Source organism: Ranitomeya imitator, chromosome 9 (assembly GCF_032444005.1).
Source record: "Ranitomeya imitator isolate aRanImi1 chromosome 9, aRanImi1.pri, whole genome shotgun sequence".
Classification (NCBI taxonomy): domain Eukaryota; kingdom Metazoa; phylum Chordata; class Amphibia; order Anura; family Dendrobatidae; genus Ranitomeya; species Ranitomeya imitator.
Window position 1 is genome coordinate 6,213,493 of NC_091290.1, and position 21,906 is coordinate 6,235,398.

General features: G+C 47.6%; 1 protein-coding gene across 1 annotated transcript in view; it reads left to right on the forward strand.

The window, feature by feature from the left end:
- The first annotated feature begins 5,176 nt into the window (after positions 1-5,176).
- Positions 5,177-21,906, forward strand: part of SWAP70 (switching B cell complex subunit SWAP70) — a 43,817-nt gene continuing 27,087 nt past the window's right edge. Inside the window, exon 1 of the mRNA XM_069739967.1 lies at positions 5,177-5,370. Coding sequence (XP_069596068.1) covers positions 5,275-5,370 — 96 coding nt within the window. The 5' untranslated portion in view covers positions 5,177-5,274. The remainder of the gene's footprint in view (positions 5,371-21,906) is intronic.

The following is a 21,906-nucleotide window of genomic DNA, read 5'->3' on the forward strand; positions in this document are numbered from 1 at the left end:
GATAAGTTCCTTGGGGCGTCTAGTTTCCAAAATGGGGTCACTTGTGGGGGAGCTCCAATTTTTAGGCACACGGGGGCTCTCCAAACGTGACATGGTGTCCGCTAAAGAGTGGAGCCAATTTTTGATTCAAAAAGTCAAATGGCGCTCCTTCCCTTCCAAGCCCTGCCGTGCGCCCAAACAGTGGTTTACCCCCACATATGAGGTATCAGCGTACTCAGGACAAATTGGACAACAACGTTCGTGGTTCAGTTTCTCCTTTTACCATTGGGAAAATAAAAAAATTGTTGCTAAAAGATAATTTTTGTGACTAAAAAGTTAAATGTTCATTTTTTCCTTCCATGTTGCTTCTGCTGCTGTGAAGCACCTGAAGGGTTAATAAACTTCTTGAATGTGGTTTTGAGTACCTTGAGGGGTGCAGTTTTTAGAATGGTGTCACTTTTGGGTATTTTCAGCCATATAGACCCCTCAAACTGACTTCAAATGTGAGGTGGTCCCTAAAAAAAATGGTTTTGTAAATTTCGTTGTAAAAATGACAAATCGCTGGTCGAATTTTAACCCTTATAACTTCCTAACAAAAAAAAATTTTGTTTCCAAAATTGTGCTGATGTAAAGTAAACATGTGGGAAATGTTATTTATTAACTATTTTGTGTCACATATCTCTCTGGTTTAACAGAATAAAAATTCAAAATGTGAAAATTGCGAAATTTTCAAAATTTTCGCCAAATTTCCGTGTTTATCACAAATAAATGCAGAATTTATTGACCTAAATTTACCACTAACATGAAGCCCAATATGTCACGAAAAAACAATCTCAGAACCGCTAGGATCCGTTGAAGCGTTCCTGAGTTATTACCTCATAAAGGGACACTGGTCAGAATTGCAAAAAACGGCAAGGTCTTTAAGGTCAAAATAGGCTGGGTCTTGAAGGGGTTAATAAGCTGTGGGCTTGATGTCACCTGACAATACAAAGGTGATATCAATTGCACAAATATGAACCCCACTTGCCACCGCTACAGGGCTGCTATTTTTATACTGGGGGGGGGGGGGGCGGCAATATCTATGACCCCTTACCAGTCTGACAGAATACCAACCTCCTGCTGTCTGCTTTACCTTGTCTAGTTGTCAAAAAATAGGGGGGAACCCACGCCGAGTTATTTTTTTTCATTTACTTATTTAAATAATTAAAAAGCTTGGATACCCCTCTATTCTTGATAACCAGCCTTGTTAATGCTGACAGCTGAGGGTTGCAGCCCACAGCTGTCGGTTTTGCCTGGCTGGTTATCAAAAATACAAGTGAACCCACACATGATTTTTATTTATTTATAGCCCAGGAGGCGAGTGAATAATCCCATCAGCCGCCTGCTCTCACTGTTATTAGCAGCAGCAGCAGGTGTAGGCTGATGAGAGTAGTATTTCCATCAGTCGCTGGCTGTGGTCACTGTTATCAGTTGAATATAACTCTCATCATTCTCCCCTGTTAGCGCTGATCGCTGTCGGAGCAGGAGAGAATGATGAGAGCAGTCATCAGCACCCGGTGCCGGGGAACAGCGCTTACTGTACTGCTGTTTCTCAAGCGCCGGTATGTGTTACTGATGTGGCACACGGCAAATATTACACACAGACACTGATCTCTCCAGCACCGGAAATATCAGGATGCGTGAAACCGGCATTATGGAAATTCATCTCTTGTCTCATCAGAAATGGAAACTGCTGCTCTCCTCCACACGATCCATGCTTTATACTGCAGCTCTGCCTGATTCCGTGGCCACACATCCATATGTTTATGCTTTAATGGAGATTGGAATACATCAGCAGAGGGATGTACTATGAGGTTCTGCAGCAGCGGAGGTGTGCATTATGAGGTTCTGTAGCAGCTGAGGTGTGCAGTATGAGGTTCTGCAGAAGCTGAGGTGTGTAGTATGAGGTTCTGCAGCAGCTGAGTGTACTATGAGGTTCTGCAGCAGCTGAGAAATGTACTGAGGTTCTGCAGCAGCTGAGGAGTGTACTATGAGGTTCTGCAGAAGCTTAGGTGTGTACTATGAGGGTCTGCAGCAGCTGAGGAGTGTACTATGAGGTTCTGTAGCAGCTGAGGTGCATTATGAGGTTCTGCAGCAGTTGAGGGGTGTACTATGAGGTTCTGCAGCAGCTGAGGTGTGTACTATGAGGTTCTGCAGCAGCTGAGAAGTGCGCTATGAGGTTCTGCAGCAGCTGAGGTGTATTATGAGGTTCTGCAGCAGCTGAGGTGTGTACTATGAGGTTCTGTAGCAGCTGAGGAGTGTACTATGAGGTTCTGCAGCAGCTGAGGAGTGTACTATGAGGTTCTGTAGCAGCTGAGGAGTATACTATGAGGTTCTGCAGCAGCTGAGGTGTATACTATGGGGTTCTGTAGCAGCTGAGGTGTATACTATGAGGTTCTGCAGCAGCTGAGTGTACTATGAGGTTCTGCAGCAGCTGAGGAGTGTACTGAGGTTCTGCAGCAGCTGAGGTGTATACTATGAGGTTCTGCAGCAGCTGAGGTGTATACTATGAGGTTATGCAGCAGCTGAGGTGTATACTATGAGGTTCTGCAGCAGCTGAGGAGTGTGTACTATGAGGTTCTGCAGCAGCTGAGGAGTGTACTATGAGGTTCTGCAGCAGCTGAGGTGTATACTGAGGTTCTGCAGCAGCTGAGGAGTGTACTATGAGGTTCTGCAGAAGCTGAGGTGTATACTATGAGGTTCTGCAGCAGCTGAGGAGTGTACTATGAGGTTCTGCAGCAGCTGAGGAGTGTACTATGAGGTTCTGCAGCAGCTGAGGAGTGTAGTATGAGGTTCTTCAGCAGCTGAGGAGTGTATTGTGAGGTTCTGCAGCAGCTGAGGAGTGTAGTGTGAGGTTCTGCAGCAGCTGAGGAGTGTACTATGAGGTTCTGCAGCAGCTGAGGAGTGTACTATGAGGTTCTGCAGCAGCTGAGGAGTGTAGTATGAGGTTCTTCAGCAGCTGAGGAGTGTAGTGTGAGGTTCTGCAGCAGCTGAGGAGTGTAGTATGAGGTGCAGCAGCTGAGGTGTATACTGAGGTTCTGCAGCAGCTGAGGAGTGTACTATGAGGTTCTGCAGCAGCTGAGGAGTGTACTATGAGGTTCTGCAGCAGCTGAGGAGTGTAGTATGAGGTTCTTCAGCAGCTGAGGAGTGTATTGTGAGGTTCTGCAGCAGCTGAGGAGTGTAGTGTGAGGTTCTGCAGCAGCTGAGGAGTGTACTATGAGGTTCTGCAGCAGCTGAGGAGTGTACTATGAGGTTCTGCAGCAGCTGAGGAGTGTAGTATGAGGTTCTTCAGCAGCTGAGGAGTGTAGTGTGAGGTTCTGCAGCAGCTGAGGAGTGTAGTATGAGGTTCTTCAGCAGCTGAGGAGTGTACTATGAGGTTCTTCAGCAGCTGAGGAGTGTAGTGTGAGGTTCTGCAGCAGCTGAGGAGTGTATTGTGAGGTTCTGCAGCAGCTGAGGAGTGTAGTGTGAGGTTCTGCAGCAGCTGAGGAGTGTAGTATGAGGTTCTGCAGCAGCTGAGGAGTGTAGTATGAGGTTCTGCATCAGCTGAGGAGTGTACTATGAGGTTCTGCAGCAGCTGAGGTGTGTACTATGAGGTTCTTCAGCAGCTGAGGAGTGTATTGTGAGGTTCTGCAGCAGCTGAGGAGTGTAGTATGAGGTTCTTCAGCAGCTGAGGAGTGTATTGTGAGGTTCTGCAGTAGCTGAGGAATGTAGTATGAGGTTCTGCAGCAGCTGAGGAGTGTACTATGAGGTTCTGCAGCAGCTGAGGAGTGTAGTATGAGGTTCTTCAGCAGCTGAGGAGTGTAGTGTGAGGTTCTGCAGCAGCTGAGGAGTGTAGTATGAGGTTCTTCAGCAGCTGAGGAGTGTAGTGTGAGGTTCTGCAGCAGCTGAGGAGTGTAGTGTGAGGTTCTGCAGCAGCTGAGGAGTGTAGTATGAGGTTCTGCAGCAGCTGAGGAGTGTAGTATGAGGTTCTGCAGCAGCTGAGGAGTGTACTATGAGGTTCTGCAGCAGCTGAGGAGTGTACTATGAGGTTCTTCAGCAGCTGAGGAGTGTATTGTGAGGTTCTGCAGCAGCTGAGGAGTGTAGTATGAGGTTCTTCAGCAGCTGAGGAGTGTAGTGTGAGGTTCTGCAGCAGCTGAGGAGTGTAGTATGAGGTTCTGCAGCAGCTGAGGAGTGTATTGTGAGGTTCTGCAGCAGCTGAGGAGTGTAGTATGAGGTTCTTCAGCAGCTGAGGAGTGTAGTGTGAGGTTCTGCAGCAGCTGAGGAGTGTAGTATGAGGTTCTTCAGCAGCTGAGGAGTGTATTGTGAGGTTCTGCAGCAGCTGAGGAGTGTAGTGTGAGGTTCTGCAGCAGCTGAGGTGTGTAGTATGAGGTTCTTCAGCAGCTGAGGAGTGTAGTATGAGGTTCTTCAGCAGCTGAGGAGTGTAGTGTGAGGTTCTGCAGCAGCTGAGGAGTGTAGTATGAGGTTCTGCAGCAGCTGAGGAGTGTAGTATGAGGTTCTGCAGCAGCTGAGGAGTGTAGTATGAGGTTCTGCAGCAGCTGAGGAGTGTAGTATGAGGTTCTGCAGCAGCTGAGGAGTGTAGTGTGAGGTTCTGCAGCAGCTGAGGAGTGTAGTATGAGGTTCTTCAGCAGCTGAGGAGTGTATTGTGAGGTTCTGCAGCAGCTGAGGAGTGTAGTATGAGGTTCTGCAGCAGCTGAGGAGTGTAGTGTGAGGTTCTGCAGCAGCTGAGGAGTGTAGTATGAGGTTCTGCAGCAGCTGAGGAGTGTAGTGTGAGGTTCTGCAGCAGCTGAGGAGTGTAGTGTGAGGTTCTGCAGCAGCTGAGGAGTGTAGTATGAGGTTCTGCAGCAGCTGAGGAGTGTAGTATGAGGTTCTGCAGCAGCTGAGGAGTGTAGTATGAGGTTCTGCAGCAGCTGAGGAGTGTATTGTGAGGTTCTGCAGCAGCTGAGGAGTGTAGTTTGAGGTTCTGCAGCAGCTGAGGAGTGTAGTATGAGGTTCTGCAGCAGCTGAGGAGTGTGTGGCAGCGGAGCTCCGGTCTGAGCCGTGCCGCCAGCACAGAGGATCCGTCCCAGCTGTTTGGGGAAGTGGGATCGGCTGTGATTGGCCTGGAGAGGAGGTCACATGACAGGGAGGAGAAGGAGCTGACAGTCGCAGGAAGCCCGGGCTGCACTCTCGGGTCGGCAGCAGCGGAGCGGGAACTTTCTCCTCTTCTTTCTTCTTTCTTCTTCTTCTTCCTCCTCCTCCTCCTCCTCCTCCTCCTCGATGGCGCTGAAGGAAGACTTGCTGAAGCCCATCTGGCACGCCTTCACCGCCCTGGACGTGGACAAGAGCGGGAAAGTGTCCAAGTCCCAGCTGAAGGTAAGGGGTTAACTCCTGCCGAGGGTGACACCACAAGTCCCAGCATGCAAGCCTAGACACCTGTGTGATCGCATCTGTCGGTGAACTACAACTCCCAACATCGTACAGTGTATTCTATGCGTGTAGAACCTACAACTCCTATCATCCTCTCTAATGTGGGTGGTCGTGCCCCCTGTGCTGCACCGCAATCCTCATCATTGACCCAAACAAGAGCCTGACACTTTGTAACTACAACTCATTCATTGCAGATACCACAACCCCCAATCTCCGCCTCCAGCTTGTCCTAGTCCCGCTGTCAATCACATTCATATAATCTGGGGGGCCGCGCGGACGGATGAGGCGAGGACTGTAACTTTTCGGACCATCCCCAGTCCACATAACTCTATACCTTTAGATTTGGTACTACAACTCCTATTTTCCAAAATAAACCTGTAGCCGCTGTATCCCCTATAGCTGATGCACCGCTATGGGGGGACGGCGGGGGCATCATGAGAGGGGTGTACTGTCCCTTTAAGGCTGATTTCTTTGGCAGAGTTACATGGTGTCAGCTCCCACAGAGGTCACTGCCCGGATATCGGGGCTCCTCGCCCCATGGCTAAAACTTTCCTCCCCCAGTAAATATCCCAGCACCCTCCGCCCATAGTGGGGGTCACTGCAGCCGCTCGGGAAGGGGAGACTTTCCTGTGAAGATTTGGGTACGTTGATGACCTCCATCCCTCATTCCGGGGAGGTCGCTTCCATGTCGCTCGCACCTTGATCCTGACTCCTAGTATCTGACCCCCTCCTAATCCTGCAATGTGGCCCATTCCCAAGATGCTGGGAGTTGTAGTTCTACAGTTTGCACCGTCTGTCTGAGGGGGCCGGTGGATTTCTTTCCTCCTGTGATTCAAGGAAGTAAAAGGCGAGAAAAGAACAACACAGAGATAATAATGAACCTGAAGGTTCCGCTCCGAGGCCATAGTCCGGGGCCACCTCCAGCTGCGGCTGTCAGGAAATGCTGGGAATTGTAGTGTGACCACTAGTATGGCCCCGATTCATCATTTGCCCCTTTCCTGTTTTGTGTTGGGTCATTTGTTGCATCAAATTCTGCAAACTGGTGCCCGCGGTTCATGACTTGTGCGCAAAGTCAAAAATGGTCATTTTTTTCGGTCTTGAACTATTTTTGTGACTGATTAGCACCAGTCATACGTGTGGGAAAACACTGGTTAGAGTGGGATTGCGCTAACTTTTCTGAATTTTTAAAGAGTCGCACATGAAGAATCAGATGAAAATATCTGGAATATTAAACTCCACTCACAAAGTGGAAACAAAGAAAAACCAGGCAGCAGATCCAAAAGACTTCAAAAGAGGCGCAAATAGGATAAGGAACTGAGTATCAAAAAAGGTGTAAAAAAAAAAAAAAACAAGCGCAAAGGCAGCAAAGAATCAGGGACTATGTCTCATCTCTGCACATGGCCCCCTGTCACTGTATGGGACTTGGGTCAGAGGAAGAGGAGCGTTTGTGCGTGCCCCTGCGCTATATCAGTTGTTGTGCAAGTCCTTGCACTATAAGGCAGATCACACGCATCCTATATATGGGTTGTCGTGCGCTCCCCTGCACTATATATGGGTTGTTGTGCGCTCCCCTGCACTATATATGGGTTGTTGTGCGCTCCCCTGCACTATATATGTGTGTCGTGCGCTCCCCTGCACTATATGGGTTGTCGTGCGCTCCCCTGCACTATATGGGTTGTCGTGTGCTCCCCTGCACTATATGGGTTGTCGTGTGCTCCCCTGCACTATATGGGTTGTCGTGCGCTCCCCCGCACTATATGGGTTGTCGTGCGCTCCCTTGCACTATATGGGTTGTCGGGCGCTCCCCTGCACTATATGGGTTGTCGTGTGCTCCCCTGCACTATATGGGTTGTCGTGCGCTCCCCTGCACTATATGGGTTGTTGTGCGCTCCCCCGCACTATATGGGTTGTCGTGCGCTCCCTTGCACTATATGGGTTGTCGGGCGCTCCCCTGCACTATATGGGTTGTCGGGCGCTCCCCTGCACTATATGGGTTGTCGTGCGCTCCCTTGCACTATGTGGGTTGTTGTGCGCTCCCCCGCACTATGTGGGTTGTCGTGTGCTCCCCCGCACTATGTGGGTTGTCGTGTGCTCCCCTGCACTATATGGGTTGTCGTGCGCTCCCCTGCACTATATGGGTTGTCGTGTGCTCCCCTGCACTATATGGGTTGTCGTGTGCTCCCCTGCACTATATGGGTTGTCGTGTGCTCCCCTGCACTATATGGGTTGTCGTGTGCTCCCCTGCACTATATGGGTTGTCGTGTGCTCCCCTGCACTATATGGGTTGTCGTGTGCTCCCCTGCACTATATGGGTTGTCGTGCGCTCCCCTGCACTATATGGGTTGTCGTGCGCTCCCCTGCACTATATGGGTTGTCGTGCGCTCCCCTGCACTATATGGGTTGTCGTGCGCTCCCCTGCACTATATGGGTTGTCGTGCGCTCCCCTGCACTATATGGGTTGTCGTGTGCTCCCCTGCACTATATGGGTTGTCGTGTGCTCCCCTGCACTATATGGGTTGTCGTGTGCTCCCCTGCACTATATGGGTTGTCGTGCGCTCCCCCGCACTATATGGGTTGTCGTGTGCTCCCCTGCACTATATGGGTTGTCGTGTGCTCCCCTGCACTATATGGGTTGTCGTGTGCTCCCCTGCACTATATGGGTTGTCGTGTGCTCCCCTGCACTATATGGGTTGTCGTGCGCTCCCTTGCACTATGTGGGTTGTTGTGCGCTCCCCTGCACTATTGTGTGGTCGCTCGCGCCCCTGCATTATATAGTTGGGCACACACCCCTGCCCTGTGTCAGTTGTGCATCTCTATGGTGCACATAGTCCATACAGAATGGCGCCCCCTGGAGTGTTGTGCCTCATTTGTGCCATCAGTAGAATTTTGCGGCATGGTGACTTGTGACTTCCAGTATTTCCGGTGTCACAAGATGACGAGGATTCTTTAAGGCTTATCTGTCACCTGCAGAGGAAGTTATGAAATCTGCAGCATTTAAAGGAACCGTACTGCTATTGTATTTACAGATTATGTCCTCTTTGGAAAAAGAAAAAATGACCTATAAATCCCAGAATCCTCTGCAGTTCTCATCACTGGAGAAGCTGGGTGACCTAGTTATAGTGCGTCCTCAATGGGTGATCACCCAGCTTTCCTAGTGCCATGGTCATTAGTGGTTTCAGACTTATCACATTGTAGCCAATGTTTCTTTTTCCCCTTGCGAGTTTGAGTAACCTGGAAGAAAGTTCTAGAGTTTCCATAGAGATGGTCATCCAGCTTTTCCAGTGTCGTGATCGTTAGATTTTTCTAGTTTGCACTATTATGGGTACATTACACAAGATATATTCCAAGAGACTGGAAAGCTGGGTGGGATATAGAGCTTCCTCGGGGGTCCTCATCCAATATCCCTTCCCTGATTGTCAGACGTTTCTAGCTTTGCTCCTATATGGGCACATCCATGCCTGTACAGACGGACAGTACTGGGAAAGCTGGGTGATCTCGGGATGGCGCTTCCTCAGTATCCAGCTCTCTCTGTGTCGTGGTCATTAATGTTTCTATCTTTGGACCGTAGTGGGTTCTGGGTATTATAGGCCTCCGGGAAAGCTGGGTGATCTAGTTGTATAGATCTCCCATAGGGTTGTAACCCAGTTCTCCCACCGGACAGAAAATGGCAGTCAATGAGGTTGGAGGGCCGGCGGGTGCTGTGTGGAGTGATGAAGCATGGCGGAGCTCAGCAGAGTGGGATGAAGTGGATGAATTCCGAGAATCACCAGGACAGAAGGTATCGGGACGTCACCCCGGGCCGGACTGGCACAATAATGGCCCCGGTCACATCCATCCTCTGTCTGTATACTGCTGGAGGCCACTGTACACATTGTATCAGTTTGTAGCTTCTATCTCCATGGCAACTACTTTCAAACTCCATTTTTAGGTTATGCCGTTTCTACCTCCAGTTAGAGGGTGAAAATGATGCATTATGGGAGTAGGGCTGTTAGTTGGGGAGGGTGTAGGGATTGGTGAAGGATCACCGTGGGGGTATAAGCGTGAAGGATCACTGAGGACCCCCCAGCTGGTTGGGCCTCTCACTTTCGGATGTGATGCAGCAATTGCCCCCAGAACCCCTGGACCGTGTTTATTTATTTATCCCCCCTGTGCCATTGTTAGTTTACTGTAAGTGATACCTGTAATTTGTATGTGACCCTTCTCATGTACAGACCATGGAATCAATCGTGCTATAGAAATAAATAATAATAATAATAAAAAATTTATTTCCCACAAGATAATTAAACTATGAGCAATAACTCCCCCTCCTCCGCGCTGTGATCAGAGAGACCCCCATAAACAGCTTGGAGCGTGACAGTTGGACCTGGTGGGGACTCGGCAGCGCAGAATCCGTTTCCAGCCTCTCCCTCCCGGGACTCGGCGCCTGTCCTGATATTGATACATTCTCTATTATCGGTGACAATGGCGCGGTCAGCGAGGCCCATGCATTATATATACTCATCCATCATCGGGGGGCACAAACCTTTCCTGCCATCTCTCATGCTTTCTATTGTAGTGTTACCGAGCAAATACCAGATGATTTACCCACAACACAGGGGTTAGGAGGGCACCGACGCCTGCCCGGACCCTACAGCTTAGGAATAGAAACATAAGTACTGTCCCTTTAAGATAATCCTAATGTGCAGATTGTTTTTTAATTGTTTTGTGGCCACGGTGTTGTATGTTTATGTAGTTTTATTATTTGGGCAGTGTGAGTTATTCTGTCATGTGCGCACTATATGGCAGCATACAGTTAAATGTTGTTATATAAGGCCCGTATGGCGGTATTACACACGCACGCTGTGGATATATTATACCTTGTTGGCGCTGGATTATCATAAATGTCCCTGAACACAGACGATCCTCACACTCTTATACCTGGACTCTCATCATTTGCCACACACAATGAGGAGGACAAAAGGGTCAGGAGGATTGTAGAGGAGGATCTGGAGGCGGATGATGGAGCCACAGAGGAGTGGAAGGCATAGGATTTCAGAGGAGACTGGTGGGAGGAGGAGGAGGACAGAGGAGCTTGGAGGGAGGAGGAAGAAGACAGGAGCATGAAAGGTGGAGGAAAAAGACTGGAGATTGGAGGGAGGAGGAGGACAGAGGAACCTGGAGGGAGGAGGAGGAAGACAGAGGAGCATGGAGGGAGGAAGACAGAGGAGCATGAAGGGTGGAGGAGGAAGACACAGGAGCATGGAGGGAGGAGGAGGAGGAAGACAGGAGCATGGAGGGAGGAGGAGGAAGACAGAGGAGGATAGAGGAGCTTGGAGGGGGGAGGAGGAGGAGGATGATGAAGACAGAGGAGCCTGGAGGGGGAAGGAGGAAGACAGAGGAGCCTGGAGGGGGAAGGAGGAAGACAGAGGAGCCTGGAGGGAGGAGGAAGACAGAGGAGCCTGGAGGGAGGAGGAAGACAGAGGAGCCTGGAGGGAGGAGGAAGACAGAGGAGCCTGGAAGGAGGATGAGGAGGACAGCAGAGGAGCCTGGAGGGAGGAGGAAGACAGAGGAGCCTGGAGGGAGGAGGAAGACAGAGGAGCCTGGAGGGAGGAGGAAGACAGAGGAGCCTGGAGGGAGGAGGAAGACAGAGGAACCTGGAGGGAGGAGGAAGACAGAGGAGCCTGGAGGGAGGAGGAAGACAGAGGAGCCTGGAGGGAGGAGGAAGACAGAGGAGCCTGGAGGGAGGAGGAAGACAGAGGAGCCTGGAGGGAGGAGGAAGACAGAGGAGCCTGGAGGGAGGAGGAAGACAGAGGAGCCTGGAGGGAGGAGGAAGACAGAGGAGCCTGGAGGGAGGAGGAGGACAGAGGAACCTGGAGGGAGGAGGAGGAAGACAGAGGAGCATGGAGGGAGGAAGACAGAGGAGCATGAAGGGTGGAGGAGGAAGACACAGGAGCATGGAGGGAGGAGGAGGAGGAAGACAGGAGCATGGAGGGAGGAGGAGGATAGAGGAGCTTGGAGGGGGGAGGAGGAGGAGGAGGATGAAGACAGAGGAGCCTGGAGGGGGAAGGAGGAAGACAGAGGAGCCTGGAGGGGGAAGGAGGAAGACAGAGGAGCCTGGAGGGAGGAGGAAGACAGAGGAGCCGGGAGGGAGGAGGAAGATAGAGGAGCCTGGAGGGAGGAGGAAGACAGAGGAGCCTGGAGGGAGGAGGAAGACAGAGGAGCCTGGAGGGAGGAGGAAGACAGAGGAGCCTGGAGGGAGGAGGAAGACAGAGGAGCCTGGAAGGAGGATGAGGAGGACAGCAGAGGAGCCTGGAGGGAGGAGGAAGACAGAGGAGCCTGGAGGGAGGAGGAAGACAGAGGAGCCTGGAGGGAGGAGGAAGACAGAGGAGCCTGGAGGGAGGAGGAAGACAGAGGAGCCTGGAGGGAGGAGGAAGACAGAGGAGCCTGGAGGGAGGAGGAAGACAGAGGAGCCTGGAGGGAGGAGGAAGACAGAGGAGCCTGGAGGGAGGAGGAAGACAGAGGAGCCTGGAGGGAGGAGGAAGACAGAGGAGCCTGGAGGGAGGAGGAAGACAGAGGAGCCGGGAGGGAGGAGGAAGACAGAGGAGCCTGGAGGGAGGAGGAAGACAGAGGAGCCTGGAGGGAGGAGGAAGACAGAGGAGCCTGGAGGGAGGAGGAAGACAGAGGAGCCTGGAGGGAGGAGGAAGACAGAGGAACCTGGAGGGAGGAGGAAGACAGAGGAGTCTGGAGGGAGGAAGATACTTGGAGAGGTGCCTGAAGGCAGGAGGAGGAGAACAGAAGAGTGTGGAGAGAGGAGGAGGGACTGATTTAGCGCTCCCCATTGTAAGCACCTGCCCACATGGTTCATTCAGAAATTCGTTTATCAGTTTTTAGAATAAAACAGTTTTCCGTGATCCCCTTTTTTCTTCTGTTCTAAAACGGATTCCTGAAACTCAAATGGATCCATAATAATCAGCAGATTCCCTCATCATCTGTTTCCATCCGTTTATGCAACAGATCCATTGGTCACATTGTTCCGTTTTGAAGCGATAAATGGAATAAAGGAAGAAGTGAAGAAGTGACGCACGGCGCCGATTTCCCACATTAACTCAACAAAACAAAAAACCAATTGAGCTTCATAATGTAAAATCTCTCCAGATACAAAGTTCATGGCCGCAGCAGCGAGTGCAGAAAACCAGAGAAACCAGATATTCTCATAACGCAAAGATCAGACGTCCGAGAAATGAGGAGGAAAGTAATGAAATCACAGGGACAAAAATACAAATCGTAATATCGAATCTAATGATAATAACTCCAGGGTATGATTAACCGTAATACTAACTGTGCTATTCCGTATTCTAGTAGTTATATTCTTGTACATAGGAGCAGTATTATAGTAGTTATATTCTTGTATATAGGAGCAGTATTATAGTAATTATATTCTTGTACATAGGGGCAGTATTATAGTAGTTATATTCTTGTACATAGGGGCAGTATTATAGCAGTTATATTCTTGTACATAGGAGCAGTATTATAGTAGTTATATTCTTGTATATAGGAGCAGTATTATAGTAATTATATTCTTGTACATAGGGGCAGTATTATAGTAGTTATATTCTTGTACATAGGGGCAGTATTATAGCAGTCATATTCTTGTACATAGGAGCAGTATTATAGTAGTTATATTCTTGTATATAGGAGCAGTATTATAGTAATTATATTCTTGTACATAGGGGCAGTATTATAGTAGTTATATTCTTGTACATAGGGGCAGTATTATAGCAGTTATATTCTTGTACATAGGAGCAGTATTATAGTAGTTATATTCTTGTACATAGGGGCAGTATTATAGTAGATATATTCTTGTACATAGGGGCAGTATTATAGTAGTTATATTCTTGTACATAGGGGCACTATTATAGTAGTTATATTCCTGTACATAGGGGCAGTATTATAGTAGTTATATTCTTGTACATAGGGGCAGTATTATAGTAGATATATTCTTGTACATAGGGGGCAGTATTATAGTAGTTATATTCTTGTACATAGGGGCAGTATTATAGTAGTTATATTCTTGTACATAGGGGCACTATTATAGTAGTTATATTCCTGTACATAGGGGCAGTATTATAGTAGTTATATTCTTGTACATAGGGGCAGTATTATAGTAGTTATATTCTTGTATATAGGGACAGTATTATAGTAGTTATATTCCTGTACATAGGGGCAGTATTATAGTAGTTATATTCTTGTACATAGGGGCAGTATTATAGTAGATATATTCTTGTACATAGGGGGCAGTATTATAGTAGATATATTCTTGTACATAGGGGCAGTATTATAGTAGTTATATTCTTGTACATAGGGGCACTATTATAGTAGTTATATTCCTGTACATAGGGGCAGTATTATAGTAGTTATATTCTTGTACATAGGGGCAGTATTATAGTAGTTATATTCTTGTATATAGGGACAGTATTATAGTAGTTATATTCTTGTACATAGGGGCAGTATTATAGTAGTTATATTCTTGTACATAGGGGCAGTATTATAGTAGTTATATTCCTGTACATAGGAGCAGTATTATAGTAGTTATATTCTTGTACATAGGGGCAGTATTATAGTAGTTATATTCTTGTATATAGGAGCAGTATTATAGTAGTTATATTCTTGTACATAGGAGCAGTATTATAGTAGTTATATTCTTGTACATAGGGGCAGTATTATAGTAGTTATATTCTTGTACATAGGGGCAGTATTATAGTAGTTATATTCCTGTACATAGGAGCAGTATTATAGTAGTTATATTCTTGTATATAGGAGCAGTATTATAGTAGTTATATTCTTGTACATAGGAGCAGTATTATAGTAGTTATATTCTTGTATATAGGAGCAGTATTATAGTAGTTATATTCTTGTACATAGGGGCAGTATTATAGTAGTTATATTCTTGTATATAGGGGCAGTATTATAGTAGTTATATTCTTGTACATAGGGGCAGTATTATAGTAGTTATATTCTTGTATATAGGAGCAGTATTATAGTAGTTATATTCTTGTACATAGGGGCAGTATTATAGTAGTTATATTCCTGTACATAGGAGCAGTATTATAGTAGTTATATTCTTGTACATAGGGGCAGTATTATAGTAGTTATATTCTTGTATATAGGAGCAGTATTATAGTAGTTATATTCTTGTACATAGGAGCAGTATTATAGTAGTTATATTCTTGTACATAGGGGCAGTATTATAGTAGTTATATTCTTGTACATAGGGGCAGTATTATAGTAGTTATATTCCTGTACATAGGAGCAGTATTATAGTAGTTATATTCTTGTATATAGGAGCAGTATTATAGTAGTTATATTCTTGTACATAGGAGCAGTATTATAGTAGTTATATTCTTGTATATAGGAGCAGTATTATAGTAGTTATATTCTTGTACATAGGGGCAGTATTATAGTAGTTATATTCTTGTATATAGGGGCAGTATTATAGTAGTTATATTCTTGTACATAGGGGCAGTATTATAGTAGTTATATTCTTGTATATAGGAGCAGTATTATAGTAGTTATATTCTTGTACATAGGGGCAGTATTATAGTAGTTATATTCTTGTACATAGGGGCAGTATTATAGTAATGTACACTGTAATTTACAATGCTTTGTGAGTATTCAGATATCCGGCAACTTATCTCTGGACTGTTGTGGAAGAGATATCAGAAAAGTGATGAAATGAGACATAACTTATCCGTTTCCTCATCGTGTCGTCCGGCCTCTTTGATATCAGATCTGTGCTGTTGCTGCTGTTTCGTCTCTGGGTAGCGGTTGGTGATGGGGAATGGTCTGGGGGTCGTATTTTCATGGTTGACTTTATTGCTAACATTTCTTGTAGAAGTAGAACAGAACCAGAATAACCAGTTAGTGGAGCATTAATAATCCGCCGGTCCATCAGGTGGCCGCCCCACTCCTGATAATGTGGTAGAGGGGTGAGGGCTGCTCGTGTCAGGGGCTGAGTAATCGTGTAAGGCAGCAGAGAGGGTACACAAAGGAGCAGCATGCCTCAGCAGCACAGAGTATTTCAGGAGATGTGTGTGCTGGTCATAGGCAGGAGTAGGACTCTCGGCAGCACAAAGTATTATTCTGAGGGTCCAGACCAAAATGATGAAGGTCTTTTATGTGACCCTTGGAGAGGATCAGTGAGTAGTGCTGTATTTTGTGCGGTTTCTGGAGGAATCTAATCACACAGAAATGCTCCGCAGTGCTGCACTCAGCCGGGGGTCCGGTGCGGCTCCGATCCCCTCTTATCTGCTGTTCCGCAGCCCCTGACTCCATCTTCTGCTCGTTGTTTTCTATCCAGTAGGAAATGAGACGTTGTCAGATCTCCAGAACTTTCTTGTAGGAAATGAGCTCAGAATTGACTCCATATTCAGTCACCGTTACAGGAAATCTCCGCTTTGCAGGAACCTTGTGTTACGTCCATTTACTCTGCTCAATTATTGGGATCGTTCCCAGGAATTCTCCGTTACATCGTTACACGATGTTACATCATGTCTTATCCTCCAGAGCTGCACTCATTATTCTGCTCTTACATCGTGTCTTATCCTCCAGAGCTGCACTCATTATTCTGCTCTTACATTGTGTCTTATCCTCCAGAGCTGCACTCACTATTCTGCTGTTACATCGTGTCTTATCCTCCAGAGCTGCACTCACTATTCTGCTGTTACATCGTGTCTTATCCTCCAGAGCTGCACTCACTATTCTGCTGTTACATCCTGTCTTATCCTCCAGAGCTGCACTCATTATTCTGCTCTTACATCGTGTCTTATCCTCCAGAGCTGCACTCACTATTCTGCTGTTACATCGTGTCTTATCCTCCAGAGCTGCAGTCACTATTCTGTTACATCGTGTCTTATCCTCCAGAGCTGCAGTCACTATTCTGCTGTTACATCGTGTCTTATCCTCCAGAGCTGCACTCACTATTCTGCTGTTGCATCGTGTCTTATCCTCCAGAGCTGCACTCACTATTCTGCTGTTACATCGTGTCTTATCCTCCAGAGCTGCACTCATTATTCTGCTGTTACATCGTGTCTTATCCTCCAGAGCTGCAGTCACTATTGTTACATCGTGTCTTATCCTCCAGAGCTGCAGTCACTATTGTTACATCGTGTCTTATCCTCCAGAGCTGCAGTCACTATTCTGTTACATCGTGTCTTATCCTCCAGAGCTGCAGTCACTATTCTGCTGTTACATCGTGTCTTATCCTCCAGAGCTGCAGTCACTATTCTGCTGTTACATCGTGTCTTATCCTCCAGAGCTGCACTCATTATTCTGCTGTTACATCGTGTCTTATCCTCCAGAGCTGCAGTCACTATTGTTACATCGTGTCTTATCCTCCAGAGCTGCAGTCACTATTGTTACATCGTGTCTTATCCTCCAGAGCTGCACTCACTATTCTGCTGTTACATCATGTCTTATCCTCCAGAGCTGCACTCATTATTCTGCTGTTACATCGTGTCTTATCCTCCAGTCACCTCCAGAGCTGCAGTCACTATTCTGCTGTTACATCATGTCTTATCCTCCAGAGCTGCACTCACTATTCTGCTGTTACATCATGTCTTATCCTCCAGAGCTGCACTCACTATTCTGCTGTTACATCATGTGTTATCCTCCAGTCCTTGGTGGTCACTGGTCATTTGTGCTGGTCCAAGGTCTGCGGTGCTCACTGATCATTTGTGCTGGATGGAGGTCCTTGGTGGTCACTGGTTATTTCTGGTGGATGGAGGTCCTCGGTGTTCAATGGTCCCTTCTGTTGGATGAAGTTCCTCAGTGGTCACTGCTCTTATCTCCTGGAAGAAGGTCTTCGATGGTCACTGCACATTTCTGGTCTATTGAGGTCCTCGGTGGTCACTTGTCCCTTCTCCTGGATGAAGGTCCTCTGTGGTCACTGGTCCCTTCTTCTGGACAAAGATCACTTCTGATGGACGGAGGTCTGCGGTGCTCACTGCTTACTTCTGCTGGATGCAGATTCTTGGTGGTCACTTGTCACTTCTGCAGGTTGGAGGTTCTCTATGGTTACTGATCGTTACTGCTGGATGAAGGTCCTCATTTTGCACTGGTCCCTTTTTGTGGACAAATGTACTCAGTGGTCACTGGTCCCCCACAGCTGGATGGAAATTCTCCTTGGTCACTGGTTACTTCTGTTGAATAGAAGTCCTTGGTGAACACTGGTCACTTCTGTTGGTTGGAGGTCCTTACTGGTCACTTCTGCTAGATAGGGGAGGCTCAGTGGTCACTGGTCCCTTCTTCTGAATGGAGCTCCTTGGTGGTCACTGGTCCCCTCTCCCAGTTAAATGTCCTAGGTGTTCACTGGTCATTTGTGCTAAATAGAGTTCCATGGTGGTCACGGCTTACTTCTGTTGGAACAAGGTCCTCTATGGCCACTGGTCACTTGTGTTGGATGAGGTCTTCATTGGTTACTGGTCACATTTTTGGATGGAGGTCTGTAGTGGTCACTGTTCACGTCTGCTGGACGGAGTTCCTTCTTGTGGACAAGGGTACTCGGTGGTTACTGGTCCCTCCTTGTGGACAAAGGTACTCGGTGGTCACTGATCACTACTGCTGGACAGAGATTCTCATTGGTTACTGGTCACATCTGTTGGATGGAGGACCTTGGTTGTCACTGGTCACGTCTGTTGGATGGAGGACCTTGTCTGTTGGATGGAGGACCTTGGTTGTCACTGGTCACATCTGTTGGATGGAGGACCTTGGTTGTCACTGGTCACGTCTGTTGGATGGAGGACCTTGGTTGTCACTGGTCACGTCTGTTGGATGGAGGACCTTGGTTGTCACTGGTCACGTCTGTTGGATGGGATGGAGGACCTTGGTTGTCACTGGTCACATCTGTTGGATTGAGCACCTTGGTTGTCACTGGTCACATCTGTTGGATGGAGCACCTTGGTTGTCACTGGTCACTTCTGTTGGATGGAGGACCTTGGTTGTCACTGGTCACGTCTGTTGGATGGAGGACCTTGATTGTCACTGGTCACGTCTGTTGGATGGAGCACCTTGGTTGTCACTGGTCACGTCTGTTGGATGGAGCACCTTGGTTGTCACTGGTCACGTCTGTTGGATGGAGCACCTTGGTTGTCACTGGTCACGTCTGTTGGATGGAGGACCTTGATTGTCACTGGTCACGTCTGTTGGATGGAGGACCTTGGTTGTCACTGGTCACGTCTGTTGGATGGAGCACCTTGGTTGTCACTGGTCACGTCTGTTGGATGGAGGACCTTGGTTGTCACTGGTCACGTCTGTTGGATGGAGGACCTTGGTTGTCACTGGTCACGTCTGTTGGATGGAGCACCTTGGTTGTCACTGGTCACATCTGTTGGATGGAGCACCTTGGTTGTCACTGGTCACGTCTGTTGGATGGAGGACCTTGGTTGTCACTGGTCACGTCTGCTGGAAGGAGGTCTGTGCTTTAAGGGATAACACTACTTTGTGATATTTTTACTGTCCCCGTCATTCTATTATTCTTCGCTATTTCCCTGAGACAGACAAGGTGGGACCCGTTTCCTCTTAAGAAATAAATGGGTGAAGTCACTCGGCCAGTGACCCAGATTTACTGTAAGGGAAGATAAACATCTCCAGGATTTCAGTCCCGGGGTCTGTCCTGCAGACCTGAGCACAGAGGCTGGAGAGGGAGGAAATGGTGGAGGCAACATCCCACCCTGGAGTCTATTAAGTTCTACAACTTTCTAACAGACTTTGTTTCATTATTATATTTGCAGCTTTTTTTTTTAGTTTTTTCCACTGGTTTTTCATTTGCACCTTATTTTTCTTTTATGCTCTAACTGTAGAACAAAGAGACTTGGAGCCAAAATTTGCGCCTTGATCTGTTGCAGCGAAGTAAAAATTAGCACTTTCTGATCAGACTAATAACTATCTCTAATCCAATCGGAGTAATTCTGTCCAATGGAACCTTTATTATAAACTTTTTATACTATTATTTATTAGCTGAAGCCCCCGTGGCTCCAGGCCGCACCACCCACAGAGACCACGAGGTTCGGGGGACGTGGCCTCATGTAGTCTGATCACAATGTCGTCTTCACGTTTGTCCGTTTTTGCTCATCTGCAGCAGATCTACGTGATTTTTGGGTTTGCGGCTCCGCGTTTCATTCTTTTCTACAGTTATAGAAGCTTCTTCTTTCTAAAGTCTATTTTCTATGTTCGCTGTATTTTCGGATCACAATTGTGGCTGAGATTTGAGGTTTTAGATGTTTTCTGCTGATTCATTAATTGTGACTTTTTTTTTTGCAAATCTTTTTTGTGCATTTGTTGGTAGCACAGGTGAGCGCGGTCCATTCCCCCGGCGGCTGCATACATGGCGGAGCCAGGGCAGCACAGCGCCGTATACTGTGTAGTGGGCAATCCCAGTACTGCAGCTCAGGCCTTATTGAAGGGAATGTGACCCGAGCTGCAGTACCGAGAGCGGCCACTCTGGGCGCTGTTTATCTCATGGATGCGGCATTAATGTATTAAAGGGGCGCCGTCAGCGCCGAATGACCAGTCAAGCCAAGCACAGGCACCCTGTGCATCATGGCGACCAAACATTTGTATACCCCTTCCCACCTGCTTGTTTCTCCTCTATCTCCCCTCCCCCTCTTCTTTGATTGACAGCTCTGGCTTCATAGAGAAAAGACGGAAAGAGATAGATGGTTGGCCGCCATGATGCACCGAGCACCTGTGCTTGGTTTGATTGGTCATTCGGTGCTGATGGCGCCCCTTTAAGGCGGACTGTGGTGCTTGTTGGGCCTGGGGATCCTGTAGACTTTGTATTGGACATTGTTACAATGTTGCACTGTATTTGTCTCCTTTCTGTTCCATTTACCTCTGCTGTAAAGGCAGGCAGTTAACCCTTCGTTGCCTGCCCGGTTGTGTCCGTGTCCTCGCCACGTTCCTTCGTGGTTCCTCTTGACTCCTAGGCCTTTACCCAGGTGTGCGTCTCCCCCTCCGCAGCGGCCGGACCCTCCCTCCAGCCCTCTTATCTTTGTTCCTTTTTCTTTATAAGCTGCTCTATCGTTTCTTCTGAATCACACAAATCCTCCGAGCAGAACAATCATCGGCTGCTGTCAGTGAATGGAAACCATCATGCCGGGTCACAGTACCGGTGGCCTCTCGGTTCCGCCTGTGTCCGGCACCGGGCTGCGATTCACACGGGACGTCGGGGCTGAACTTGGGATCTGCAGTGATTTTCTTGTGCAACAGGAGAAACTGTGAACTCCATTGTAGCAGGAAAGGGAAGCGCCGGCGTAAAAACGGCAGAATCGGCAAAATCCAGATTACACAACGTCTACAACAATGGTGGACTGTAAGAATATCCCCTGCAGCGCACGGCGTCCTCACCCCGTACAGGACAATGCACGTGTTATAGAGCTCACCCCGACCAATCAGAGTACTAGAATAGCCCACGGGTAAGATACGTACAGCACACAAAGTAAGTACACCCCACAAAGACAAACCCCAACACTACAGCTCCGGAGCATAATACAGCATCAGTAATGTAATGTATATGCACAGTGACTGCACCAGCAGAATAGTGAGTGCAGCTCTGGAGTATAATACAGGATATAACTCAGGATCAGTAATGTAATGTATGTACACAGTGACTGCACCAGCAGAATAGTGAGTGCAGCTCTGGAGTATAATACAGGATGTAACTCAGGATCAGTAATGTAATGTATGTACACAGTGACTGCACCAGCAGAATAGTGAGTGCAGCTCTGGAGTATAATACAGGAGGTAACTCCGGATCAGTAATGTAATGTATGTACACAGTGACTGCACCAGCAGAATAGTGAGTGCAGCTCTGGAGTATAATACAGGATATAACTCAGGATCAGTAATGTAATGTATGTACACAGTGACTGCACCAGCAGAATAGTGAGTGCAGCTCTGGAGTATAATACAGGATGTAACTCAGGATCAGTAATGTACTGTATGTGCACAGTGACTGCACCAGCAGAATAGTGAGTGCAGCTCTGGGGTATAATACAGGAGGTAACTCAGGATCAGTAATGTATGTACACAGTGACTGCACCAGCAGAATAGTGAGTGCAGCTCTGCAGTATAATACAGGAGGTAACTCAGGATCAGTAATGTAATGTATGTACACAGTGACTGCACCAGCAGAATAGTGAGTGCAGCTCTGGAGTATAATACAGGATGTAACTTAGGATCAGTAATGTAATGTATGTACACAGTGACTGCACCAGCAGAATAGTGAGTGCAGCTCTGGAGTATAATACAGGATGTAACTTAGGATCAGTAATGTAATGTATGTACACAGTGACCGCACCAGCAGAATAGTGAGTGCAGCTCTGGAGTATAATACAGGATGTAACTTAGGATCAGTAATGTAATGTATGTACACAGTGGCTGCACCAGCAGAATAGTGAGTGCAGCTCTGGAGTATAATACAGGATGTAACTTAGGATCAGTAATGTA